This window comes from Somniosus microcephalus, chromosome 7 (genome assembly GCF_052327205.1).
Source record: "Somniosus microcephalus isolate GS21.2 chromosome 7, FLI_Smic_1.0, whole genome shotgun sequence".
Classification (NCBI taxonomy): Eukaryota; Metazoa; Chordata; class Chondrichthyes; order Squaliformes; family Somniosidae; genus Somniosus; species Somniosus microcephalus.
Window position 1 is genome coordinate 280,157,552 of NC_140993.1, and position 24,454 is coordinate 280,182,005.

The following is a 24,454-nucleotide window of genomic DNA, read 5'->3' on the forward strand; positions in this document are numbered from 1 at the left end:
AAAGTTTAAGGAGCTAGGGAGGAAGTTTAAAAAGCAGGACCTCAAAGGTAGTAATCTCTAGATCACTCCCAGTGCCACTCGCTAATAATAGAAATAGGAGGATATGGCAGGTTAATGGCTAGAGGCATGGTGCAGGAGGGAGGGGGTTGGGCACCAAGATGTAGTATTAAAAAGTAGAAACAAGGCGCACAGAGGACTGGGAGAGACCGTTAGAGTTAGAAATAATACAGAATTAGGTGGGATCATAAAAAGTACAAAGAGGTCTAAGTTAGGTTTAGAGTGCATGTGTGTAAATGCAAGAAGTGTGGTTAATAAAGTTGGTGAGCTGCAGGCGCAAATAGCCACGTGGGAATATGATGTATTGGCGATAACTGAGACCTGGCTCAAAAAATTGGGAGGATTGGATGCTTAATATTCCTGGGTACAAGGTATTGAGGAAAGGTAGGGAAGGACAGAGAGGGGTAGCAGTTTTGATTATGGAAAATATTAGTGCTAGAGAGAATGTCCTTGAGGGGTCAAACACAGAATCTATTTGGTTAGAGTTAAGAAACAATAGAGGAGCTATTACGCTACTTGGTTTATTTTGTAGGCCACCAAATAGTGGGAAGGAGATAGAGGAGCAGATTTGCAGGGAAATTACTAAGAGGTTACATGATCTATAGAGTAGTGATAATGGGAGACTTTAACCAGCCCAATATTGAATGGGTTAAGGGCAGAGAGGGAGGAATTTCTAAAGCATGTTCAGGAGAACTTTCTTGATCAGTAAGTTTCCTGCCCAACAAAAGGCATTGCTGGATCTAGTCCTGGGGAATGAAGTGGGTCAAGTGGAGAATGTCATAGTGGGGGAGCATCTCAGGAATAGTGATCATAGTATCATAAGGTTTAGATTTGTTATTGAGAAGGACAAGGAGCAATCTGGAATAAAGATACTTAACTGAAGGAGGGCTAATTTCAGAGAATTTAGGAGAGATCTGGCCTGAGTAAATTGGAGTCAAAGACTGGCAGGCAGAAATGTAATGGAGCAATGGGTGGACTTTAAAGAGGAGATAGCTCGGGTACAGTCAAGGTATATTCCCACAAGGGAGAAAGGGAGCACAACCAAAGCCAGAGCTCTATGGATGATGAAAGAGTTAGAGAGTAGGATGAAGCATGAAAAGGGAGCATGGGACAGATGTCAGCTTGATAATACAATGTAAAAAGTACAGAGTAGAAGTGAAAAAAGAAATAAGAGAGGCAAAGAGACAGTATGAGAATATCATAATATAGCCAAGCAGAGTCAGCATGGTTTTATGAAAGGGAAATCATGTTTGACGAATTTGCTGGAGTTCTTTGAGGATGTAACGAGCAGGGTGGATAAAGGGAAACCAGTAGATGTCGTGTATTTGGATTTCCAGAAGGCATTCGATAAGGTGCCACATAAAAGGTTAATACACAAGAGCTCACAGGGTTGTGGGTAATATATTAGCATGGATAGAGGATTGGCTAACTAACAGAAAACAGAGAGTCAGGATAAATGGGTCATTTTCAGGTTGGCAAACTGTAACTAGTGGGGTGTCGTGGGGATCAGTGCTGGGGCCTCAACTATTTACAATCTATATTAATGACTTGGATGAAGGGACCGAGTGTAATGTAGCCAAATTTGCTGATGATACAAAGATAGGTGGGAAAGCAAATTGTGTGGAGGATGCAAAAAATCTCCAAAGGGATACAGATAGGCTAAGTGAGTGGGCAGGAACCTGGCAGGTGGAGTATAATGTGGGAAAATGCGAGGTTATCCACTTTGGTAGGGGGGGAAAAAAAGGCAAATTATTTAAATGGGGAGAGATTACAAAATGCTGAGCTACAGAGGGATCTGGGGGTCCTTGTACATGAATCACAAAAAGTTAGCATGTAGGTACAGCAAGTAATTAGGAAGGCAAATGGAGTGTTGGCCTTTATTGCAAAGGGAATGGAGTATAAAAGTAGGGAAGTCCTGTTACAACTGTACAGGGCATTGGTGAGACCACACCTGGAGTGCTGCGTACAGTTTTGGTCTCCTTATTTAAGGATAGACTTGCATTGGAGGCAGTTCAGAGAAGGTTCACGAGGTAGATTCCGGAGATGAAGGGGTTGTCTTTTAAAAGAATGGTTGAGCAGGTTGGGCCTATACTCATTGGAGTTTAGAAGAATGAGAAGGGATCTTATTGAAGATTCTGAAGGGGCTTGACAGGGTAGATGCAGAGAGCATGTTTCCCCTCGTGGGGGAATCTAGAACTAGGGGGCACCCATTTAAAACGGAAATGAGGAGGAATTTCTTCTGAGGGTCGTGAATCTTTGGAATTCTCTTCCCCAGAGAGCTGTGGAGGTTGGGTCATTGAATATAATTGAGGAGATAGACAGATTTTTGAATGAGGGAGTCAAGGGTTATGGGGAGCAGGCAGGGAAGTGGAGTTGAGGCCAAGGTCAGATCAGCCATGATCTTATTTGAATGGTGGAGTAGGCTCGAGGGGCCAAATGACCTACTCCTGCTCCAACGTCTTATGTTCTTATGTAATAGATTGGTGGCTAATATAAAAGGGAGTCCAAAGGTCTTCTATCGGCATATTAACAGTAAAGGGTTTTCAGAGGAGCAGTGGGGCCGATTAGGGACCAAAATGGAGATCTATCGGTGGAGGCAGAAGGCAGGGCTGAGGTACTAAATGAGTACTTTGCATTGGTGTTTACCAAGGAAGAGGACTTTGCCAAAGCTACGGTAAACGAGGGGGTTGTCGGGATACTGGATGAGATAAAGATAGAGGAGGTACTAGGAAGGCTGGCAGTACTTAAAGTTGATAAGTCACCCGGTCCGGATGCATCCTAGGTTACCGAGGGAAGTAAGGGTAGAAATTGCAGAGGTGCTGCAATCTTCCAATCCTCCTTAGATACAAGGGTGGTGCCAAAGGACTGGAGGACTGCAAATGTTACATCCTTGTTCAAAAAAGCAGAGAAGGATAAACCTGGCAATTATAGGCCTGTCAGTTTAACGTCGGTGATGGGGAAGCTTTTCGAAACAATAATCCGGGAGAAAATGAACATCCACTTGAACAAGCATGGACTAATAAAAGGAGTAAAAACAGAAAATGCTGGAAATACTCAGGTGGTCAGGCAGCATCTGTGGAGAGAGAAACAGAGTTAACGTTTCAGGTCGATGACCCTTCACCAGAACTGGAAAAAGCTGGAGATGGAACAGGTTTTTAAGCAAGTGCAGGGGCAGGGAAAGGGGGGAGGGGAGGAAAGAAGAAAAGGAAAGGTCTGTGATAGGATGGAAGGCAGGAGAGATTAAGGCAAAAGGAGATGGTAATGGGACAAGTTAAGAAACAAAAGATGGCTCTAAATGAAGTGTAAATGGCGATGGCAGAATGAAAGGCAGCTGCCACGTGAAAGAGAAAATAAAAATGGAAAAAAGATAAGGGCAGAGATTATGGTCTGAAATTGTTGAACTCGATGTTGAATCCAGAAGACTGTAAAGTGCCTAATCGAAAGACTAATAAAGGAGAGCCAGCACAAATTTGTTAAGGGCAAATCATGTTTGACTAACTTGATTTGAGTTTTTTGATGAGGGAACAGAGGGTGGATGAGAGCAGTGCAATTGATGTGTATATAGACTTTCAAAAGGTGTTTGATAAAGTACCACATAATAAGCTTGTTAGCAAAATTGAAGCCCATGGGATAAAAGGGGCAGTAGCACCATGGATAAGAAATTGGCTAAAGGGTAGAAAAGAGAGTTGTAGTGAATGGCTGTTTATTGGACTGGAGAGAGGTATACAGTGGTGTTCCCCAGGTTTCAGTACTAGGACCACTGCTGTTTTTGATGTACATTAATGACTTGGACTTGATGGTATAGGGCACAATTTTGAAATTTGCATATGAAACAAAACTTGGTATTGCTGTAACAATGAGGAAGATAGTAATAAACTTCAAGGACAGGCTGGTGGAATGAGCGGACACATGGCAGATGAAATTCAACACAGAAAAGTGTGATGTTATATATTTTGGTAGGAAGAAAGAGACAATAAAAGCTAAATGGTGCAATTTTAAAGAGGGTTCAAAACCATCGAGCCCTGCTGGTGTTTGTGCACAAATGTGGCAGGACAGGTTAACAAAGCAGTTAATAAATCATATGGGATCCTGGGCTTTATAAATAGAGGCATAAAGTACAAAAGCCAGGAGGTTAGGCTAAACCTATATAAAACATCAGTTTGGCTCCAGTTGGTGTATTGTGTCGAATTCTGCACACCACACTTTAGGAAGGACGTGAAGGCTTTGGAAAGGGTACAGAAGTGATGTACTAGAATGTGGGCATAAGAGAGTGTGGGCACAGCAGATTAGCCCAATCCTGCCCTCACTTATGTCTGCACCTGCACATTTCCAGCAGCGAGTGCTGGATCATGAACAGAAGCAGAAACCCGGACTGGTGTTTTCTCCCACTGCGGTCTCTTGGGAGGGAGGATCAACGCTCAAATTGAGAGAGTCCCCAAGTCTATGTTGGGGCACAGTAGTATAGCGGTGATGGTACTGTACCAGCAACCTTGAAGTCATGAGTTCAAACCCCAAAATCATAAGTTATGAAATTTAATTCAATAAACCCGATCATTTTGAGAGCTGGTACAGCATTAAATAAACACAGCCACCACATTGGGCAAATGTGGCCACCTTGAAAGCTACTGCATTGTCGTAAAAACCTAACTGGTTCACTGATGACCTTCAGGGAGAACCTGCCACATTTTGGCTTACATGTGGCTTCAGATCCACAGTATGTGGTTGACATACTGAGAACAAAAATAATTTGTTACTCGGGGACAGTCATCATTAGCTTCTCATACACCTCCTAGCCTGAGAGTGGCAGTTGTGAGACCTGCCCGCTCTGCAGCAGTGGTGCCAAATAGATTGCAAAGGGATGCAAAAGCTGATGACCTCTCTCCCCAGTATTTTGGTAAATGCCAATATATTGGCTATGCAGAAGTAAAACATTTGCTCTGTCACACTGAATGAAGGCTGTGCCAGAGCAGGGCAAGAGGAAAGAAACTCAAAACTGCCCTGTGAACTCAGCCAAAGATTTAACCTTCAGAGAGAGCTGTATCCTTCATTTCAGCAGATAGTGGTTCCAATAGGTATGCATTGATGGAAAGGAGTACCATTGTTTAAAAATGCACCCTGAAGGGGTCACTAATGTGGTCTCCATATTCAAAAAAGGGGACAAAACAGGCACAGGAAACTACAATCCCATTAGTCCTACTTCCATTCTATATAACATAATAATGGAATTGATCAGGAGTAAACTGCAGAACAATAACCTAGGTAATGGCAGTCAGGTTGGATTAAGTGAAGATCTTGCGTGACCAATGTCCTCGACTTCTTTGAGGAACTGACACTCAAGTGGACTGTCGTAAGCCCTATGATGATGTGGTGTACCTGAACTTCCAGAAGGTACCTGACAAATTTCCACACAAAAACCAATGAGTTCAACTCAGTGTTAATGGATAAGAAAGAGAAGTAATAAATTGAGGTGTCCCAGGGCTCGGTGTTCGGACCATTGCTGTTTTTCATTTACTGAAATGACCTGATGACAATCCAGGAGGAGTGGATTCAGAAGAGGCAGCTTAGAAATTACAGGATGAAGTGGATAGAATATGTATGTGGTCAGAAAAATGAAAGAAGAAATTTAATATAAAACAATGCACATGGAAGGAAAAAAATAAGGGCATGTAGAATGAAACCGAAGACAACCAAAGAGTCTTCATAAACTAGAATCTCAACGCGTTCAACCAACAACAACTTGCACTTATATAGCACATTTAACATAAAACAAGAGCGTTAACAATAAAAACATTTTTGACACCGAGCCACAGAAGGAGATACCAGGACAGATGACCAAAAACTTGGCCAGAGGTGGGTATCAAGGAGTATCTTAAAAGGAAGAGAGTTAGAGGGCTTTAGGGAAGGAATTCTAGCACTTGGGGCCAAGGCAGCTGAAAGTACAGTCGCCAATGGTGAAGCGATTAAAATTGGGGACGTGCAAGAGGCCAGAATTGCAAGCGCAGAGATCGAAGTCTAGTAGGGCTGGAGGAGGTTAGAGATAAGATGGGGCGTGGCCATGGAGGGATTTGAAAACAAGGATGAAAATTTTTAAATCAAGGCGGTCGTCAAACCGGGAGCCAGTGTAGGTCAGCAAGCACAGGGGTGATGGGTGAACGAGACTTGGTGCGAGTTAAGATACGGTCAGCAGAGTTTTGAATGAGCACAAGTTTATGTAGGGTGGAAGATGGGAGGCCGGCCAGGAAAGCATTGGAGTGGGCAAGTCGAAAGGCATGGTTGAGGGTTTCAGCAGCAGATCAGCTGATGCAGGGGGCAGAGTCAGGCAATGTTACAGATGTGGAAGTAAGCAGTCTTGGTGATGGTGTGGATGTGTGGTCGGAAACTCATCTCGGGGTCAAACTCAACACCAAGGTTGTAAACTGTCTGGCTCAGCTTTAGACAATTGCAAGGGATGGAAACGGTGGTCAGGGAACAAAATTTGTGGTGGGGGCCAAAGGCAATGACTTCAGTCTTCCCAATATTGGGAGGAAATTTCTGCTCATCCCATATTGAGATCCAGAGCAACAATCAACAAAGCCAGGTCATGATCAAACTGCATGGAGCTCTGGTCAGACCGCACCTTGAGTACTCAGTTCTGGTCGCAAGACTCAAGGGAGCTGTTCAAGCACTGGAGGCAGTACAGAGAATAACCACATAGCTGATCCCTAGTGTCAATGGTCCCAGTTTTGCCATTTTTCATATCTTCACACTCTTCCTTTGGCAAACAGTGTGAAGTAGTGGAAGGATTTGCAGGCTGATTAACAGTCCGACAGGTTGCAATGTGAATCTTTGGAATTCTCTACCCCAGAGGGCTGTAGATGCTCAGTCGTTATGTATATTCAAGATTCAGTAAGGGAATCGAGGGATATGGGGATAGGGCAGGAAAGTGAAGTTGAGGTAGATCAGCCATGATTGTATTGAATGGTGGAACAGGCTCGAGGGGCCATATGGCCTATTCCTGCTCCTGTGTTTCTTGTGTTTTTATGAATGCTCCTTCCATGGCTGTAACCATCATTATATCAGTGGTTAGTCCTATACAAGGGTTTTATGGGCTCCCACAACCCATACAATGAGGGGGTGGGGGAGGAGCACCAGAAATGGGGAACTTTAGGGTCTTACTAGCAGGCTTGAGAGGACGAATGGTCCACTCCTGCTCCCATTTCTTCTTACTCCTCACGTTCTTCAAAGCAAGTTTAATTTTCTTAAAACTAATCTCTGCTACACACCCTGCCAAACTTTTTCTACAGCAGTAGTACTCTAGCTTAAAATCCAATCCATTGTCCATGTTACAATGTTCACTTATTTGTCAGTAATGGATGGTGGCTTAGCTCTACAGAAACTTGCAACAAATGCATCACATTGTTAATACAGACAGAGGCATCAATCAAACACAGCTCCATGGAAGCACTTGCCTGTGTTCACCATGAAACTAGACAAAAGACATAAAACTAAGCCAAAACACCCCTTGCACCCCATAGTATATTTACACATTATAAAAACAATGACCGTACAGGAGTCATGTAAAGGCTGTAATCTCATTTTGGTGTACACCACTCAAGATATTTCTATTCTTTCATGACACCAACACCTTCGAGTACATACGAACTGAAGCCTTAAGCCCTTTGTCTTCATGGATCTTGGAGGGCCACCTATGAAGTTTAAATTCTGCTTCCATCTCAAGCTGTTGATACTAACAGATCATCAAATGATAAAAGGATTCGATAGAGTAGATACAGAGAAGCTATTACCTCCAGTGGGGTAATCTAGAAAAAGGGGGCACGATCTTAAAATTAGAGCCAGGCCATTCAGGAGCGAAATCAAGAAGCACCTTTTCACAGAGAAGGCAATGGAAGTCTGGAGCTCTTACAAAAGGCAATGGATGCTGGGCCAATTGAAATTTTCAAGACTTAGATCAACAGATTTTTATTAGGTAATTGTATCAAGTGATAGGGATCAGTGGCAGGTAAATGGAGTTGAGGTACAGATCAGCCATGATCTAACTGAATAGTGGAACAGGATCGAGGGGTTGAATGGCCTTCCTAGGAGCTCTGATTTAGGATTTATCATCCAATGAGGCATTAAAAACAGCCCTTTCAAAATCTCCAAGGCTACAAAATTGTAACAGGATGTAGAAGAAAGAAAGAAATTAAGCAGAGTTTCACAGGCTACGGCTGTAGTTTAAACACCCCTGATGTACAACAGAATAAAAATTATACAATGCAATTCAAATTATGTGGATTGGTTATGGGAACCTGCAACCGGCTTCTATTGGCATAGTACTGACCTCCAACAAAACAACACTGGACAGGTACCCCCCTCCCACTCAGCCAATTCCCTTTTGAAAGTTATTATTGAATCTGCTTCCACCAAATTTCACAGTGCATTCAACTCATAACTCGTGGCGTAATATTTTTTTCCCTCCTGTCGGCTCTGGTTCTTTTGCCAATCACATTAAATCTGTGTCCTCTGGTTACTGACCCTTCTGCCACTGGAGACAGTCTCTCCTTATTTACTCTATCAAAACCCTTCATGATTTTGAACACCTCCATCAAATCTCCCCTTAACCACCTGTGCTCTAAGGAGAACAACCCCAGTTTCTCTAGTCTCTCCATATAAGTGAAGTCTTTCATTCCTGGTACCATGCTAGTAAATCTGCTCTGCACCCTCTCTAAAGCCTTGACATCCTTCCTAAAGTGTGGTACCCAGAATTGACCACAATTCTCTAGCTGGGGCCTAACCAGTGTTTTATAAAGGATTAGCATAACTTTTCTTTTGTACTCTGTGCCTCTATTTATAACGTCATGGATCCCATAGGCCTTTTTAACAGCCTTCTCAATTTGTCCTGCCATCTTTAGAGACTTGTGTACATATACCCCCAGGTCTTTCTGTTCCTTCACCCCCTTAAAAATTGTTCTATTTAATTTATATTGCCTCTCATTCTTTCTACCAAAATGAATCACTACACACTTCTCTGCATTAAATTTCATCTGCCAAGTATCTGTCCCTTTCACCAGTCTGTCTATGTCTTCTTGGAGTCTGTTACAATCCTTACTGTTTAATACATTTGAGTTTTGTGTCATCTGCAAACTTTGAAATGATGCCCTGTATACCCAAGTCCAGGTCATTAATATATTGCAAAAAGAGCAGTGGTCCTACAGCCAATTACGTATCCACACAGCCACTGCCCCTTTAATCCCTTGGGCTTCAATTTTGCTAACAAGTCTATTATGTGGTACTTTATCAAACGCCTTTTGAAAGTCCATATGCACAACAGCAACTGCACTATCCTCATCAGCCCTCTCCATTACTTTATCAAAGAACTCACGTTAGTCAAACACAATTTGCCTTTAACAAATCAGTGCTAGCTTTCATTTATTAACCCATATTTTTCCCAAGTGACAAATTAACTTTGTCTCGGATTATTGTCTCAAAGTTCCCCACCACCGATGTTAGGCTGACTGGTATGTAGTTGCCTGTTTTATCCCTCTCCCCTTTTTGCACATGGGTGTAACATTTGCAACCCTCCAGTCCTGGACTAAGGAGTATTGGAAGATTGTGGTTAGAGCCTCTGCAATTTCCACTCTTACTTCCATCAGCAACCTAGGATACATTCTATCCTGACTGGGTAACTTTTCTACTTGGAGCACAGGAAACCTCTTAAAATACCTTCTTTTTTATACCATCCAATTTCTCTACTATCTCCTCCTTTACTGTGACATTAGCAGCATACTCTTTAATGAAGACAGATGCAAAGTACTCATTTAGTACTTCAGCCATGCCTTCTGCCTCCACAGGAAGATCTCCTTTCTGGTCCCTAACAGGCCCCATCCTTCCTTTGACTACCATTTTGCTACTTATATCTTTATAAAAAACTTTTGGTGTCCCTTTTACAATACAAGCTCATCTATTCCCATACACTCTCTTTGCCCTTCTAATTTCCTTTTTCAGTTGTCCTCTGTACTTTTTGTATTTAGCTTGATTCGCTGCTGAATTATGAACCTTTTTCTGTTTCATTTTAATCTCTATCTTTAGTCATCCAGGGAGCTCTAGCTTTGGATGCCCGTCCTTTGGCCCGCGTGGGAATGTGTCTTGTCTGTACCCGAACAACCTCCTCTTTGAAGGCCTCCCATTCTCATTTACTGTTTTACGTGCCAATCTTTGATTCCAATCCACCTGGGCCAGATCTCTCTTCAACTCACTGAAATTAGCTCTCCTCCAATTGAGTACTTTCACATTTGATTGTTCCTTGTCCCTTTCCATAACTATTCTAAATCTATTGATATTTTGATCACTGCTCCTCTATCTCCTTCCCACTATTTGATGGTCTATAGTAGTCCCCTCCAGCGTAATAGGTCCTCTATTGTTATATTCCTGTTTTGTGAATAAGACATTAAAATGAAGACCTATTCTCTGCTCAGGTGGACACAAAATCTCATGGCACTTAATCAAAGATGAGCGGTGATTTCTCCTGGCGTCTGAGTCAACATTCCTGCCTCAACCAACATCACCAAAAGACAATTACCTGGACATTCATTCATTTGCTTTTTGTGGATCTTGCTCTGTGCACAAATTAACAGTCATGTTTGCCTACATAACAGTGACTACACTACAAAAGCAATTTATAGGTTGTAAAGTGGTTTAGGATGTACTGCAGACATAAGACTTCGTATCCGCGTTTGCCTCTTCCTCTTGCAGTTGTCCCACGATCTCCTAACCACTCCAACCCCGAACACTCGCTAATTTGCAGTTTCTCCCCCATCTCTCTGCATTCACTCGCCAAACTCATATTGTCCATAAAATCCACCTGCTGCTTCCTTGATCCCCTTCACCCAACTCCTGAACACTCAGCCACCACTCCTGGCTCCCATGCTAGCTGGCTGTTAATGGTGCCCTTTCTTCAGTGTGACTCCCTCCTTCAAAACCACTTACCACTTCTCACTCATAAAAGCCACCATAAATTAATTTGCCCTCCATCTATTTTCAACCTCCTTTTTCTTTTTATGTCCCTTTAACATGTCACAGCCCATTTCCAACACCCGCACCAAGTTCCGCTCACCCATCACTCCTGTGCTCGCTGAAATACATTGGCTTCCGGTTCACCAAAGCCTCGATTTTAAAATTCTCATCATCACATTCAAATCACTTCATGGCCTCACCCCTCCCTAACTTCTAACCTCCTCCAGCCCTGCATTCTTCCAAATCTGGCCTCTTGTGCAAACCCCCCACTTCACCCCACCATTGGCAGCCATGTCTTCAGCTGTCAAAGCCCCAAGCTCTGGACTTCCCTCCATAAACCTCTTCACCTTTCTCCTTCTTTAATACCCTCCTCAAAACCTCTTTGACCAAACTTTTAATTACCCCTCCTAATATTTCCTCCTTTGGCTTGGTGTCAATTTTTTGTCTGATTGTCAGCTGTGGCTCAGTGGGTAGCACTCTTGCTTCCGAGTCAGAAGGTTGTGGGTTCAAGTCCCACTCCAGAGGTTGGAGCATAAAAATCTAGGCTAGTACTCCAATACACTACTGAGCGAGTGCTGCACTGTCGGAGGTGTTGTCTTTCGGATGAGACTTTAAACCGAGGCCTCATCTGCTCTTCCAGGTGGGCGTAAAAGATTCCATGACAATAGTTTGAAAAAGAGCAGGGGAGTTTTCCTGGCCAATGTTTATCCCTCAATGAACATCACTAAAACAGATTATCTGGTCAGTATCACATTGCTGTTTGTGGGATCTTGCTGTGTGCAAATTAGCTGCCTCGTTTCCTACATTACAACAGTGACTACACTTCAAAAGTAACTCATTGGTTGTAAAGCGTTTTGAAGCATCCAGAGGTCGTGAAAGGCACTATATAAATGCAAGTTTTTTTTACCCTCCTGTGAAGCGCCCTGTAACATTTTCCTACATTAAAGACGTGATACAATTTTGTTTTTGAATCTCCCACTTCCAGTCAGTGCAGTACTAAGACCACCCTGGTCAAAATCACGAATGATCCTTCCTCTACTTCCTGCAATGTTTGATAGAAATATTCCTCCACTGTCTCTCCCCCATAATCAACCTCTGAGACAGCCTTTGTGTGGTACCACTCCGAAGAACTTGGACACAGCCAGTGGATTTCCAGCAAGGATTTCTCTTTCCTACCACACCAGATTTCCCCAAGGATCTATCCATGGTTCCCCCTGCCTTTTCCTCATCTGTATGCTGTCCCTCAGTGACCTCATCCACATGTAAATATGTGGAAGTTGACCAAGTACATCTCCACCACTACTCTTGAATTCACAATCACATCCATGCCATCTGACAACCAAATCATGAATCACAACTTCCCTTAGCGGATCAGGAAGAATCAAAGACATTGTTCTTGGACCCCACCATAAAATCTGCTCCATTACCACAGACTCCATACATTTCCCTGGCCACCTGCTCAGAATGAAGATGACATTGCAAAATTTTGGTGTCCAGTTTGACCAGAGCGGAGCTTCAAACTCCACATCCTTTTGATCAGCAAGATGGCTGATTTCCATCTCCACAGCATTGCCTGCCTCCACCCTTGCTTTAGTTCACTGCTAGTAAAACCACTATCCACTTTTGTCACCTCTAAATTTGATTATTCCAATGTTGGCCTCACATCTTGCACCCTCCATAAACCCAAACATGTCCAAAATGTACCTGGCCGTATCCTGTTCCGCACTAAGTCCCGCTCATCCATCACTCCATTATCCCAGACCTAGACTAGCTCTATATTCCCAACACATTAACTATAAAATCCTTCCCCTCATCTTCAAATCCTCATGGCCTCACTCTATCCTACCTCTATAATCACCTACAGACTTGTTTTCTTTCCTGCACCCTTCAGTCTTCTGACTCTGGTTGTCTGTGCACACCCCTCCCCTGCCTGCACTTACTGCCTCACCACTGCGAGTATAGCTTTCATCTGCCTAGGCCCTGCTCTCACTTCCTAAACCTCTCCATTTACTCTTTCCTCCATTAACATCTTCTCAAAACCTGTCACATTTCAAGATTTTTTGACCAAGGATTTGCAAAAGAGTTATCTTTTAATGCTGGGTTTTTAGAAAACGATGTGCATTCTCACAAGTTTCAAAAAAAGGCACCTTGATGAAGGGTGGTTAATCTGCTAAACGCAAGTTGTTTTTCCACAGACACTAAACAAATAAATGATTTGTTAGTTTGTCTGGGTTATCGGAAAACTCACCCATTGGAAACCTCTTTCATCTCGGTCTATGAAGTGGGTAATGAGAGGAGGAGATACCTAAAAGGCAATCTAGCTTTTGCAACAGAGAAGGCCCAGAAAAGGCAGACTCTCAGTCAGAATTCAGAGGAGTTAGTCTATTTAAGTCAAGCAAGATGAACCACTGAAGTGGGGTAGCATATCATGTTCATTATTTTTACATTATGTTCAATCTATGCAACTGATCTCCATTTAATAGTGAATCTGATCACAACTATTGCTCCACACATTCACACTGTTGTGGAATAAAGTACCTTAATGATTTGAACCAAGGCACACCTCATCCAGTGTTAACTCGGCCCACCTTCGGAAAGATTGAAGAAATACACGCGCAAAAGGCACAGATATCCGGTTCAGGTCACAAGGGGGTGTTCCACTGCTACACCCTCAGCTCATGCTATCATACATGTAGATATAGGTCACCGAGTCAACTTCCATAAAAGTAAAATGCTCACATCGCTATCAGAGCAACTGATGCCACTGAACTTGACATGGTATCGACAGTAGACCTGAATTCAAAACACCATCTTTTGGGCCAATCCTAAATTCACCTCAGGCTTGGAATTCTGTTCCTTTTAACACTACTACGTATTACATAGTAGTACTACATAGTATTTACAGCATTCGGACCAACAAAGCTATGCTGGTGTTTATGCCCCACATGAGCCTCCTCCCACCCTTTTTTACCCAACGATTAGCATACTTTTCTATTCCTTTCTCCCTCATGTTTATCTAGCTTCCTCTTAAATGCATCAATGCTATTCACCTCACTTAGTCCCTGTGGCAGCAGGTTCCATATTCTAACCACTTGGGTAAAGAAGTTTCTCCTGAATTCCCTATTGGATTTATTAGTGACCATCTTATTTTTATGGTCCCTAGTTCTGGTCTCCCCCTCAAGTGGAATCATCTCTACATCTACCCTATCAAACCCTTTCATAATCTTAAAGACTTGTGTCAGGTCGCTCCTCAGTCTTTTCTAGAGAAAAGAAGCCCAGCCTGTTCAATTTTTCCCGATAGGTATAACCTCTCAGTTCTTGTATCATCCTAGTAAATCTTTTTTGCACCTTCTCCAGTGCCTCTATATCCTTTTTATAATATGGAGACCAGAACTGCTTGCAGTACTGCAAGTGTGGTCTAACCAAGGTTCTGTACAAGTTTAACATAACTTCTCAGCTTTTCAGTTCTATCCCTCTAGAAATGAACCCAGGGCTTGGTTTGCTTTTTTATGGCCTTATTAACCTGCGTCGCTACATTTAGTGATTGGTGCATCTGTACCCCCCAGTTCCCTCTGCTCCTCGACCCCATTTAGGCACTTATTTTCAAAGGAGTATGTGGCCTCCTTATTCTTCCTACCTAAATGTACCACCTCACACTTATCTATATTGGTTCATTTGCTAATTACACCTCCATTCTGCAAATTTATTAATATCTTCCTGTATTTTTTCCACAGTCCTCCACTGTATTAACCAATCCCCCCCAATTTGGTGCCGTCCGCAAATTTTGAAATTACACGCGACTCGAGTCCAAATCATTTTTGAAATTAGTGAACAGCAGTCCCAACACCGATCCTTTAGAACACCACTTCCCACCTTTTGCCAATCTGAGTAACTACCTTTAACCATTATTCTGTTTTGTAGTCAGCTTGCTATCCATTCGGCTACTTGTCCCCTGACCAAACATGTTCTGACCTTATTGTGAGTCTACTATGTGGTTGGTACCTTATCGAAGGCCTTTTGAAAATCCAGATATAATACATCTACTACATTACCCTTGTCTGCCCTTTCTGTTACTTCTTCAAAGAATTCAACAAGGATGGCCAAGTATGACCTTCCCTTTTGAAATCTGTGCTATTATATTTGCAGTTTCTAGATGTTTTTGTATTACATCTTTGAGTAAGGATTCCATTACCTTTCCTACCATCGATGTTAAGCTAATTGGTCTATAGTTTTCTGGGCTTCTGGTTAAAGGCACTACATAAATGCAAGTTGCCATTGTTCTATAAATAAAAAAATTTCTTTTACAGAGTTATGGATGATAAATCTCAATTGATTATGACTGGTAAAAATGAGAGTATTTCACACTTGTGACTTATATGCCAGTAGAAAATCCTGAGACGTTACTACCTTTTTACATTTGTATAATTCATAAGCTTAATTGTGCAATCACTTCTCATCATGATCCAAGTATGGGACAAAAGTTAAAATACAGAAACAATTTATCTAGACTGCAAAAGTATCTATAAAATTGCAGAAGGTGATTAGAAAATCCAGTCAGAACTGCTGCGTCTACATGTACAGATGTGTATGCAGCCTACAGTCATTTTTAAAACAGCCAGGTGCAAACCCAAGGTTAAAGGCTACATACATGGTTACAATCTCAATCAGTCTCAATCATGTTACAAACTTGCAACTTTGCTTTAAATCGAAAAAGTTTAATACTTGGTTTCTTTGCAAGGCAGGCAGATTAGATGTGTATTTTTAAAACTCAAGTTTGTATTTGACATTTTATGTTGATCCTAAAAACACAGAAGCCCAGATTTTCTGATCCGTGTTATTGTACCATTACCATTTATCTTAACCTGGTTAATGCCAAAGTTAAAATAATGCCAATTAGAAAACTCATGCCAGAATCTAAATGTTTTGATTACTTCAAATTCACAGAAGCAGACTGGTTTTTTTTTGCCCTTTATTTGAACATGTCATGTGTTCTAACAGAGAACCAGCACAACCGTGGATGACAATGCAGAACTGAAACCATCAGCAAAAGTGAATGGCGGCGGATCACGTTATAATTAACCGCGCACATTTTGGAATCAGAGCTTAGAAAGTAGGCCTGAACTTGAACCTACAGGACATGTTCATTGTGTAAACACACAGAAAGACTGAGGACTTTATTGCAGAGGAATCTCAGCATCTGGCTCACAGCGACGAGTGCAGCCACAAGCTCTCCCTTGCTCCAGAAAGAAAGGCAATGTATAGACATCAGACACCATAAGGAACACGAGTTATCACAAACAAGAATGTTTGGATAACCCAAAACCTAATGAAGCTTTGCTTTCATTGTGCAATGTGAGACTGTACATAAATGCAAGCCATTTTAGGAGAGGAAAAGAAAGCATATTTTAATAACTTTCTACTGCACGTATAGATTTAACAGCAACTTAGTATAGCCTCACTTAAGTTCCCCATTGTAAGGAACTGCTCAAAAGTGGCCGACTTAGAGAGTTGTTGAGTTAACTGGTACAGTCCGCTCACCCTGAGAGAATGAGCTGCAGCATGGCTCCGTGATGTAACAAGTGAAAGTTAGGAACAATTAGGCTTGAACTAGATCTTGTTGGATGCTCAGATACAACTTACGCAATAATCCTCAGTGGAATTTCTGAAGAATTTGTCCTTTACCTCTGCACTTGCAATCCGGGTGGATAAGCTGTAGCTGTATCCTGGTGACACAGGCACAATGCAGCAAAAGCTTTTCAATTCGGGCTCAACTTGAAATACTGTTCCCGTTTACCCAGCAGATAACAAAAGAGGAGTTGAAAATATAGGCTGGAACCAAGTAAGCAGTCGGCTTCCTGAATCGCTGGATGGTCAAGTTAGCAGGACAAAATGTGTACACATGATTGTAAAGCGGGGCTTAAAAAGGTGTCTGACTTAGTGGGAGTAGTGGTCTTTTAAGATAGCACTGTTGTCTCAAACAATAAGGAAAGAAATTGAGTGCAGCCTCTGCTCACACAATACAAACAGTATGCTTAAGGCCCCCAAAAAACAAACATTTTTAGGAATAGAAGTACCCAGTGAATGACTAGTTAATCTGTTTTTGATGGTGTTGGCTGAGGGAGGAACGTTAGCTAGATACAAAGTGAAATTAACAATTCTTCACTCACTAGTGCAGGAGATCTTTAATGATCACCTGAACACAGAAGAGGCCTTGGTTTTATGCCCGATTCAAAAGACAGCATTTACAACAATGCAGCATTCCCTCAATATTGCATTCAAGTGTCAGCCCAGATTGAGTTCAAGTCCTGGAGGGGAGCTTGAACCCACAACTTTCTAGCTCAGAGACGAGAGTGCTAAGCTCAAATTAAGCAAATTAACAACTTGGCTATATGTATAAATAAAAGAGAGACAGAGAGACAGGGGAAGGGAGATTCAGAGTGCATGTGCCCTGAAAGCAGGGGCAGAGGAGTAGGGCACATGCAGTGTAAAAGGGATAAATGTAGGAGACACACGGGGGGGGGGGGGGGGGAGAGAAAGAGAGAGAGAACAAGAGAGTACTTGAGAGAGAATCAGGGAAGAAAGAAAAAATACAATTATGAAGATTAAATTGGAACGGTGGGTAACAAGCGGTAAAAGACAAAATCTAAGACATGCAAGCCCAACAGCCAAGCAAAGTACTTATGTATGTGACCTAATTAAGAGACATTTTATTGAACGAGCATTTGACTTGTGCAGCCCCTTGTCTTGGGTGTTAACTGAAGTGTACGAAAAGGTCACTCTGGCACTTATTTATCATCAATGTCGCTTAGGGCTGTTACATTTTAACAGAAAAATTCTACAGGCCAAATTGAATTTTGGAGCCTAAAGGACAGAATATGGAGACAAGCTGAAGGCATATTTGCAGCAGACCCTTTTATTAATGAACATGCAGCACAAGCGAGAAAATGGAGAAAACAACAGAAAGCAGAGTTATCACTGACCTAGTCCTATACTGGAATTGCCCTGAGTTTTATGTTGAGAGAGTTGCAAGCCTTGAGGCGTGTTGTTCCTGCTATCATCCATACTTAAAGCAGAGTCCTTACGAGGAACTTTGGGCGCTGCATCATCGCTAATTCCAGACTGCTTCTGTCTTCGCCGTTTTTTACTCCATAATTCATGACAATCTTGCCAATGTGGCAGGCTACATAAAGAGACAACAACGTTGGTACAGTTAATGGAGTATAAGCATTGCCCATTTCATACTCTGCTCAGCAGCCCTGCCCCAACCACTGTAAGCTGTTACCATTGTTCCTAATCTTTACTCTTAACAATGCTTTAGGCAGTGGGCCCCACTAGCAATTTAATGCTAGTCACCTCTTTCACTCATGCTGAGGATGCAGAATAGCCCTGCTCACGCAGCACTCCCCATGTCTGCAACAAATGAAGAGATGTCCTTTTTTAAGGGGGGGGGGGGGGGTTTAGGGAAGAAACGGGGACAGGACAACGGGGATAAACGATAGCATGGAGGTGGACAAAAAGTAAGCAATTAGGTAGGGCAAGTTACATAAGAACAGGTGTAGGCCATTCAGTCCCTCAAGCCTGTTCCGCCATTCAACTAGATCATGGTTGATCTGTATTTTAGTTCCAGCTACCCGCCTTGGTTTCGTAACCTTCAATACCCTTGCCTAACAAAAATCTATCAATCTCAATTTTCAATTGACCTAGACTCAACAGCTTTTTCGTCAGACAGTTCCAAATTTCCACTACCTTGTGTGAAGTGGTGCTTTCTGGTAAGACCCCTAAACAGCCCAGATCAAATTTTAAGGTTACGTCCCTTGTTCTGGACTCCCCTGCCAAAGGAAATAGTTTCTCTCTATCTACCCCCTATCAAATCCTTTAATCATATGAAACACCTTGTGGTAAACCACTGCTTGTATTCCACTGTGTACATGCCTGGACATGCCTCGGCTGACTCCTCCCACAAGTCCTAGTATAAAGGTGACTGCTCCCCAGCCCTTTGTATTTCTGGACCGGTCGACCACTCGAGGCAGACCTTCATTCTTTTGTTAATAAAAGCCTTTAGTTACTCTCTTAACTCTCAGTCTTTTATGAGTAATTGATAGCGCATCAATTTTATTAACAAAATTTTTATAATGGAGAAGATCCTCACACCAGCATGCCTGGACTTAGATCATCGGGAGGCGGACTCATCCACCAAGTTTACTCACTGGCTTAAGTGTTTCGAAAAATTCCTGACCGCCTCCGCAGCAATCAAATCGGACGAGGACAAACTGGATGTCCTGACCTCCAAAGTGAACCACCGAGTGTACTCGGTCATCCAAGACGCGACCTCGTACGCGGACGCTATCAAGCTCCTCAAGGACCAGTACACGCGCCCAGTGAACGAAGTGTACGCCAGGCACCTTCTGGGGAGTCGTAAACAACAACCTGGGGAATCGACCGTGGAATACCTTCAGGCACTGTCTGTGCTTGGCCGGGCCTGTGGTTGTAAGGATGTAAAGGCCGCCGTGTACACAGAGGAACTTATCCGGGACGCTTTTGTAGCGGGCCACAGATCCAATTACACCCGACAGCGACTGTTGGAGCAGAGTGACCTCGACCTCAACAAGGCCTCTGAACTCGCACTATCATTGGATGCAGCCTACCGGGGCATGGATGCCTACTCCTCTGCACCGTGGACGCCGCGGGGAATGACAGCCTGGGACACGGTAGGACCGCCTCATAGCGCCGTGCCACCCCAGCCACACCCCAGTAACGGCCCAACTACCGCAGCAGTGTCCCAAGGCCAGACAGCAGTGCCCCAAGGCCAGAAATGCTACTTCTGTGGCCAGGCAAAACACCCCAGAGCGCGCTGCCCGGCGAAAAACGCGATCTGCTCGGGCTGCGGGAAGAAGGGACACTACGCTAGCGTCTGCAGGGCCAAAGCCACCCCGAACCCCAGCAGCGCCGCATGTGGGCCATGCGGGCCGCCATCTTGGGCCTCCCCGGCCATGTGCGAACCACTGGTACAGCAGCCATTTTGGACGCCTCCAGCCACATGGGGATCATGGACGCCGCCATCTTGGACGACAGCTGGAATGCAGCAGGCCCCCAACACCGCCTCATCTGATACCCGCAGCGACACACCGACCCCTACGCTGGCATCCGTTACACTGGACCAAGCGAGACCGCACCAGCTGGCCAGTTCCACAATGGACATTAAGGTAAATGGTCACGATACAATCTGCCTTTTTGACTCTGGGAGCACGGAGAGCTTCATCCACCCCGACACGGTGCGGCGTTGCTCTCTCCCAGTCCTGCCTGCGCACCAGCGGATTTCTATGGCCTCCGAGTCCCAGTCGGCGGACATCGGCGGCTACTGCGTGGTGACACTCGTAGTAGACGGGACTGTGTACGATCATTTTAAACTTCTGCTCCTGCCCGACCTCTGCGCTGCCGTCCTGCTGGGGTTAGATTTTCAGTGCCACCTTAAAAGTGTTACGATGGCGTACGGTGGACCCCTACCCCCACTCACAGTCTGCAGCCAGCAGCTTCCAAATTGCCCGCCGCGCACCAGGTGCAACCTCTCCACACTCAGTCACACCCCCCCCCCCCCACTGTTTGCTAACCTCACCCCCGACTGTAAGCCCATCGCCACAAAGAGTAGGCGATACAGTGCCGGGGACAGGGTTTTCATTAAAACCGAAGTGGAGCGGCTCCTGAAGGGATTATTGAGGGCAGCACCAGCCCCTGGCGAGCCCAGGTTGTGGTCGTTAAGACCGGCGAGAAGCAGCGCCTGGTCATCGACTACAGCCAGACAATAAATCGCTACACCCTGCTGGACGCCTACCCACTCCCCCGCATAGCTGATATGGTCAACCAGATCGCGCAGTACCGCGTCTTCTCGACCATTGACCTGAAATCAGCGTACCACCAGCTCCCTATCCGCCCTGAGGACCGCCAGTATACCGCCTTTGAGGCAAACGGCCGCCTCTATCACTTCCTTAGGGTTCCCTTTGGCGTCACCAACGGGGTCTCCGTCTTCCAAAGGGAGGTGGACCGGATGGTAGATCAAAATGCGTTGCAGGCCACTTTCCCATATCTGGACAATGTGACCATCTGCGGCCGTGACTTGCAGGACCATGATGCAAACCTCGAAAAATTCCTCCGCACCGCCCAACTCCTGAACCTGACATATAACAAGGAGAAGTGCATATTCCGCACAAACCGCCTCGCCATCCTTGGCTGTGTTGTGGAACATGGAGTCATCGGCCCCGACCCCGACCGGATGCGTCCCCTTATGGAACTCCCACTGCCCCACGGCCCTGAAGAGGTGCCTAGGGTTTTTCTCCTATTACGCCCAGTGGGTCCCCTACTATGCGGACAAGGCCCGTCCGCTGATCAAGTCCACCTCTTTTCCCTTGACGGCAGAGGCCCGCTTAGCCTTCCACCGTATCAAGGAGGACATTGCCAAAGCCACCATGCACGCAGTGGACGAATCCATCCCCTTCCAGGTGGAAAGCGACGCGTCCGACTTTGCCCTGGCCGCTACCCTCAATCAGGCGGGGAGACCTGTGGCCTTCTTTTCACGAACCCTCCAAGGCCCGGAGACCAGACACTCCGCTGTTGAGAAGGAGGCCCAGGCGATTGTGGAGGCTGTGCGTCATTGGAGGCACTACCTGGCCGGAAAACGATTTACCCTGCTCACTGACCAGCGTTCAGTTGCTTTTATGTTTAACAACAAGCAGAGGGGCAAAATCAAAAATGACAAGCTCTTGAGGTGGAGAATTGAACTTTCCACCTACAATTACGAGATCTTGTACCGGCCCGGGAAGCTCAATGAACCCCCGGATGCGCTATCGCGTGGCACCTGCGCCAGCGCGCAGATCGATAGACTGCGGGCCCTCCACAATGACCTCTGCCACCCGGGGGTCACCAGGTTCTTCCACTTCATCAAGGCCCGCAACATGCCTTACTCTATTGAGGAGGTCAGGACCATGACCAGGAACTGCCAAGTCTGCGCTGAGTGCAAACCGCACTTTTATAGACCAGACAGGGCCCACCTGATAAAAGCCACTCGCCCCTTCGAGCGCCTGAGTGTTGATTTTAAAGGGCCTCTCCCCTCCTCCGACCGCAATGTGTACTTCCTCAATATTATTGATGAGTACTCCCGTTTCCCGTTCGCCATCCCCTGCCCGGACATGACCAGTGCCACGGTCATTAAATGTCTGAATGACCTCTTCACCCTGTTCGGTTTTCCCAGCTATATCCATAGCGACCAGGGCTCATCGTTTATGAGCGACGAACTGAGTCAGTACCTGCTAACTAGGGGTATTGCCACAAGCAGGACCACCAGTTACAACCCCCGGGGGAACGGACAGGTGGAAAGAGAAAATGTGACAGTTTGGAAGGCCGCCCTGCTAGCCTTAAAGTCGAGGGGCCTTCCAACCTCCCGCTGGCAGGATGTGCTCCCCGATGCGCTCCACTCTATTCGGTCACTGCTCTGCACTGCCACTAACGCCACCCCTCATAAGAAAATGTTTGTCTTCCCAAGGAAGTCCACATCGGGGACATCGCTACCGCCATGGCTGACGTCCCCAGGGCCGGTCCTACTGAGAAGACACGTGAGGACCCATAAAACGGACCCCCTGGTCGAGAGGGTCGACCTCCTCCACGCCAACCCCCAGTATGCTTACATTGCATACCCGGACGGGCGGGAGGACACAGTCTCCATAAGAGACCTTGCACCCTCGGGGGCCGCAGTAACCCACTACTCACTACCACCCACCCCCCACGATCCGATATCCAGCCCCAGCAGACGGCAGGCCTGGGCCCCGCGACCCGCTCGACATCTACGAGGACGACACGCCTGTGCCACAGCCTACGCAGGACTCGACGCCGGAAGCTCCACTACCCCTGCCGTCGCCACGCCGATCACAGCGGCAGACAAGACCTCCGGAGAGACTCCAAAACACTAACTTTTAATACACTTCACCCCGCCGGACTCAATTTTAAACAAGGGGTGAATGTGGTAAACCACTGCTTGTATTCCACTGTGTACATGCCTGGACATGCCTCGGCTGACTCCTCCCACAAGTCCTAGTATAAAGGTGACTGCTCCCCAGCCCTTTGTATTTCTGGACCGGTCGACCACTCGAGGCAGACCTTCATTCTTTTGTTAATAAAAGCCTTTAGTTACTCTCTTAACTCTCAGTCTTTTATGAGTAATTGATAGCGCATCACACCTTAATTAGATCACTCGTTAATCGTCTATACTCTAGGGAATACAAGCTTAGTCTGTGAAACCTGTCCCCATAATTTAACCCTCTTACCCCCATTTAGGTTGGAAGCATGAAAGGGATGAGCAAGGTTGGGCATATATGCGAAATGAGAGCGTTTGAAGTGGACACTTGGCAGGGTCCAACTCCACTTTCAGGTTTCTGGGTGTCAAGTTGGACCTTAAAGGATAACGTGGAGGTGGGGTAAGAGGAAATAATCTTAGATGCACAGAGCGGATAGAAAGTGGCAAGTTCCTCTCAGCCCAGACTGTGTTCCTTAGAACAGCTGATGATTTTCAACATCCCTTCTCAGTAACTACCACAGTGCTGCACTTAGAGTGCAGTTTGAGTTTACAGTCAAGTAAACAAGACAAGCCACATCCAAACCAACATGTAACATTCATGTATTTTACTTTGATTGACCAGATGGCAGTGTTAGTTAACATGAACAAACTGCACTTCCAGTGCTCAGCTATTGTAGATGAATTTTTATATTGTACTTTAAAAAAAAAAAATCACTGAAAATTGCTTGAAAGACAAAAGTAAGGTTTATTAATCAAATAAAATTGATGGAGTATAGAGCTCAGGGGCCTGGCAAGTGGAAGCTGTTGTGGTTCAGTTGTATTAATGTATACCCATGTGGAGCGGGTTCTGTCTTACCTCACACCCCCCATCCCCCCAATTGCTGTGAGGGAGGAAGAAACGGTGGCGCTACAGTGAAACTGCTGCTACATCACAGAGAGGGGGGAAACAAACTTACAAGGGGCACACACTGAAGGACATCAGTGGTCCTTCCACTGCTTTCCCAGGGACTACTACCACACCCTCTATTACTTTGGGGTCAGCAGTACCCACAGCAAAAGGTAGAGACCATCATTTACATGTGTGGGCAGGGGAGAAATCTAGGTCAGGATGGGGGTGCAGCAGTAGGCCTTCCTGGCCAATTTTCTGCCTCTATACCTCCCATTTGTCTACCTGACTGTCCAGGCAAACCCACATCTACTGTAAGTGGAGCATACTGTGATCACTTAATAAAAAGGTGCCAAAAAGAGTTATCTGTTCTAAGGAGCAGTTACAGACTAGGTTGAATGGAACCCAACACTTTCCATCTAGCATTGTCAATGCGATTTCCAGCAATACAGTGGTGG

General features: G+C 44.9%; 1 protein-coding gene across 3 annotated transcripts in view; it reads right to left on the bottom strand.

Moving 5' to 3' along the window:
• Positions 1 to 24,454, bottom strand: part of LOC147115358 (cyclin-dependent kinase 13-like) — a 107,593-nt gene that overhangs the window by 9,709 nt on the left and 73,430 nt on the right. For all 3 annotated transcript variants that reach the window (XR_015079122.1, XM_085993903.1, XM_085993901.1), the window contains one exon: positions 18,030 to 18,229. Coding sequence is in view for 2 of the 3 variants with exons in the window: in XM_085993903.1 (XP_085850029.1) it covers positions 18,030 to 18,229 (200 nt within the window). In the remaining variant the exon portion in view is untranslated. The remainder of the gene's footprint in view (positions 1 to 18,029; positions 18,230 to 24,454) is intronic.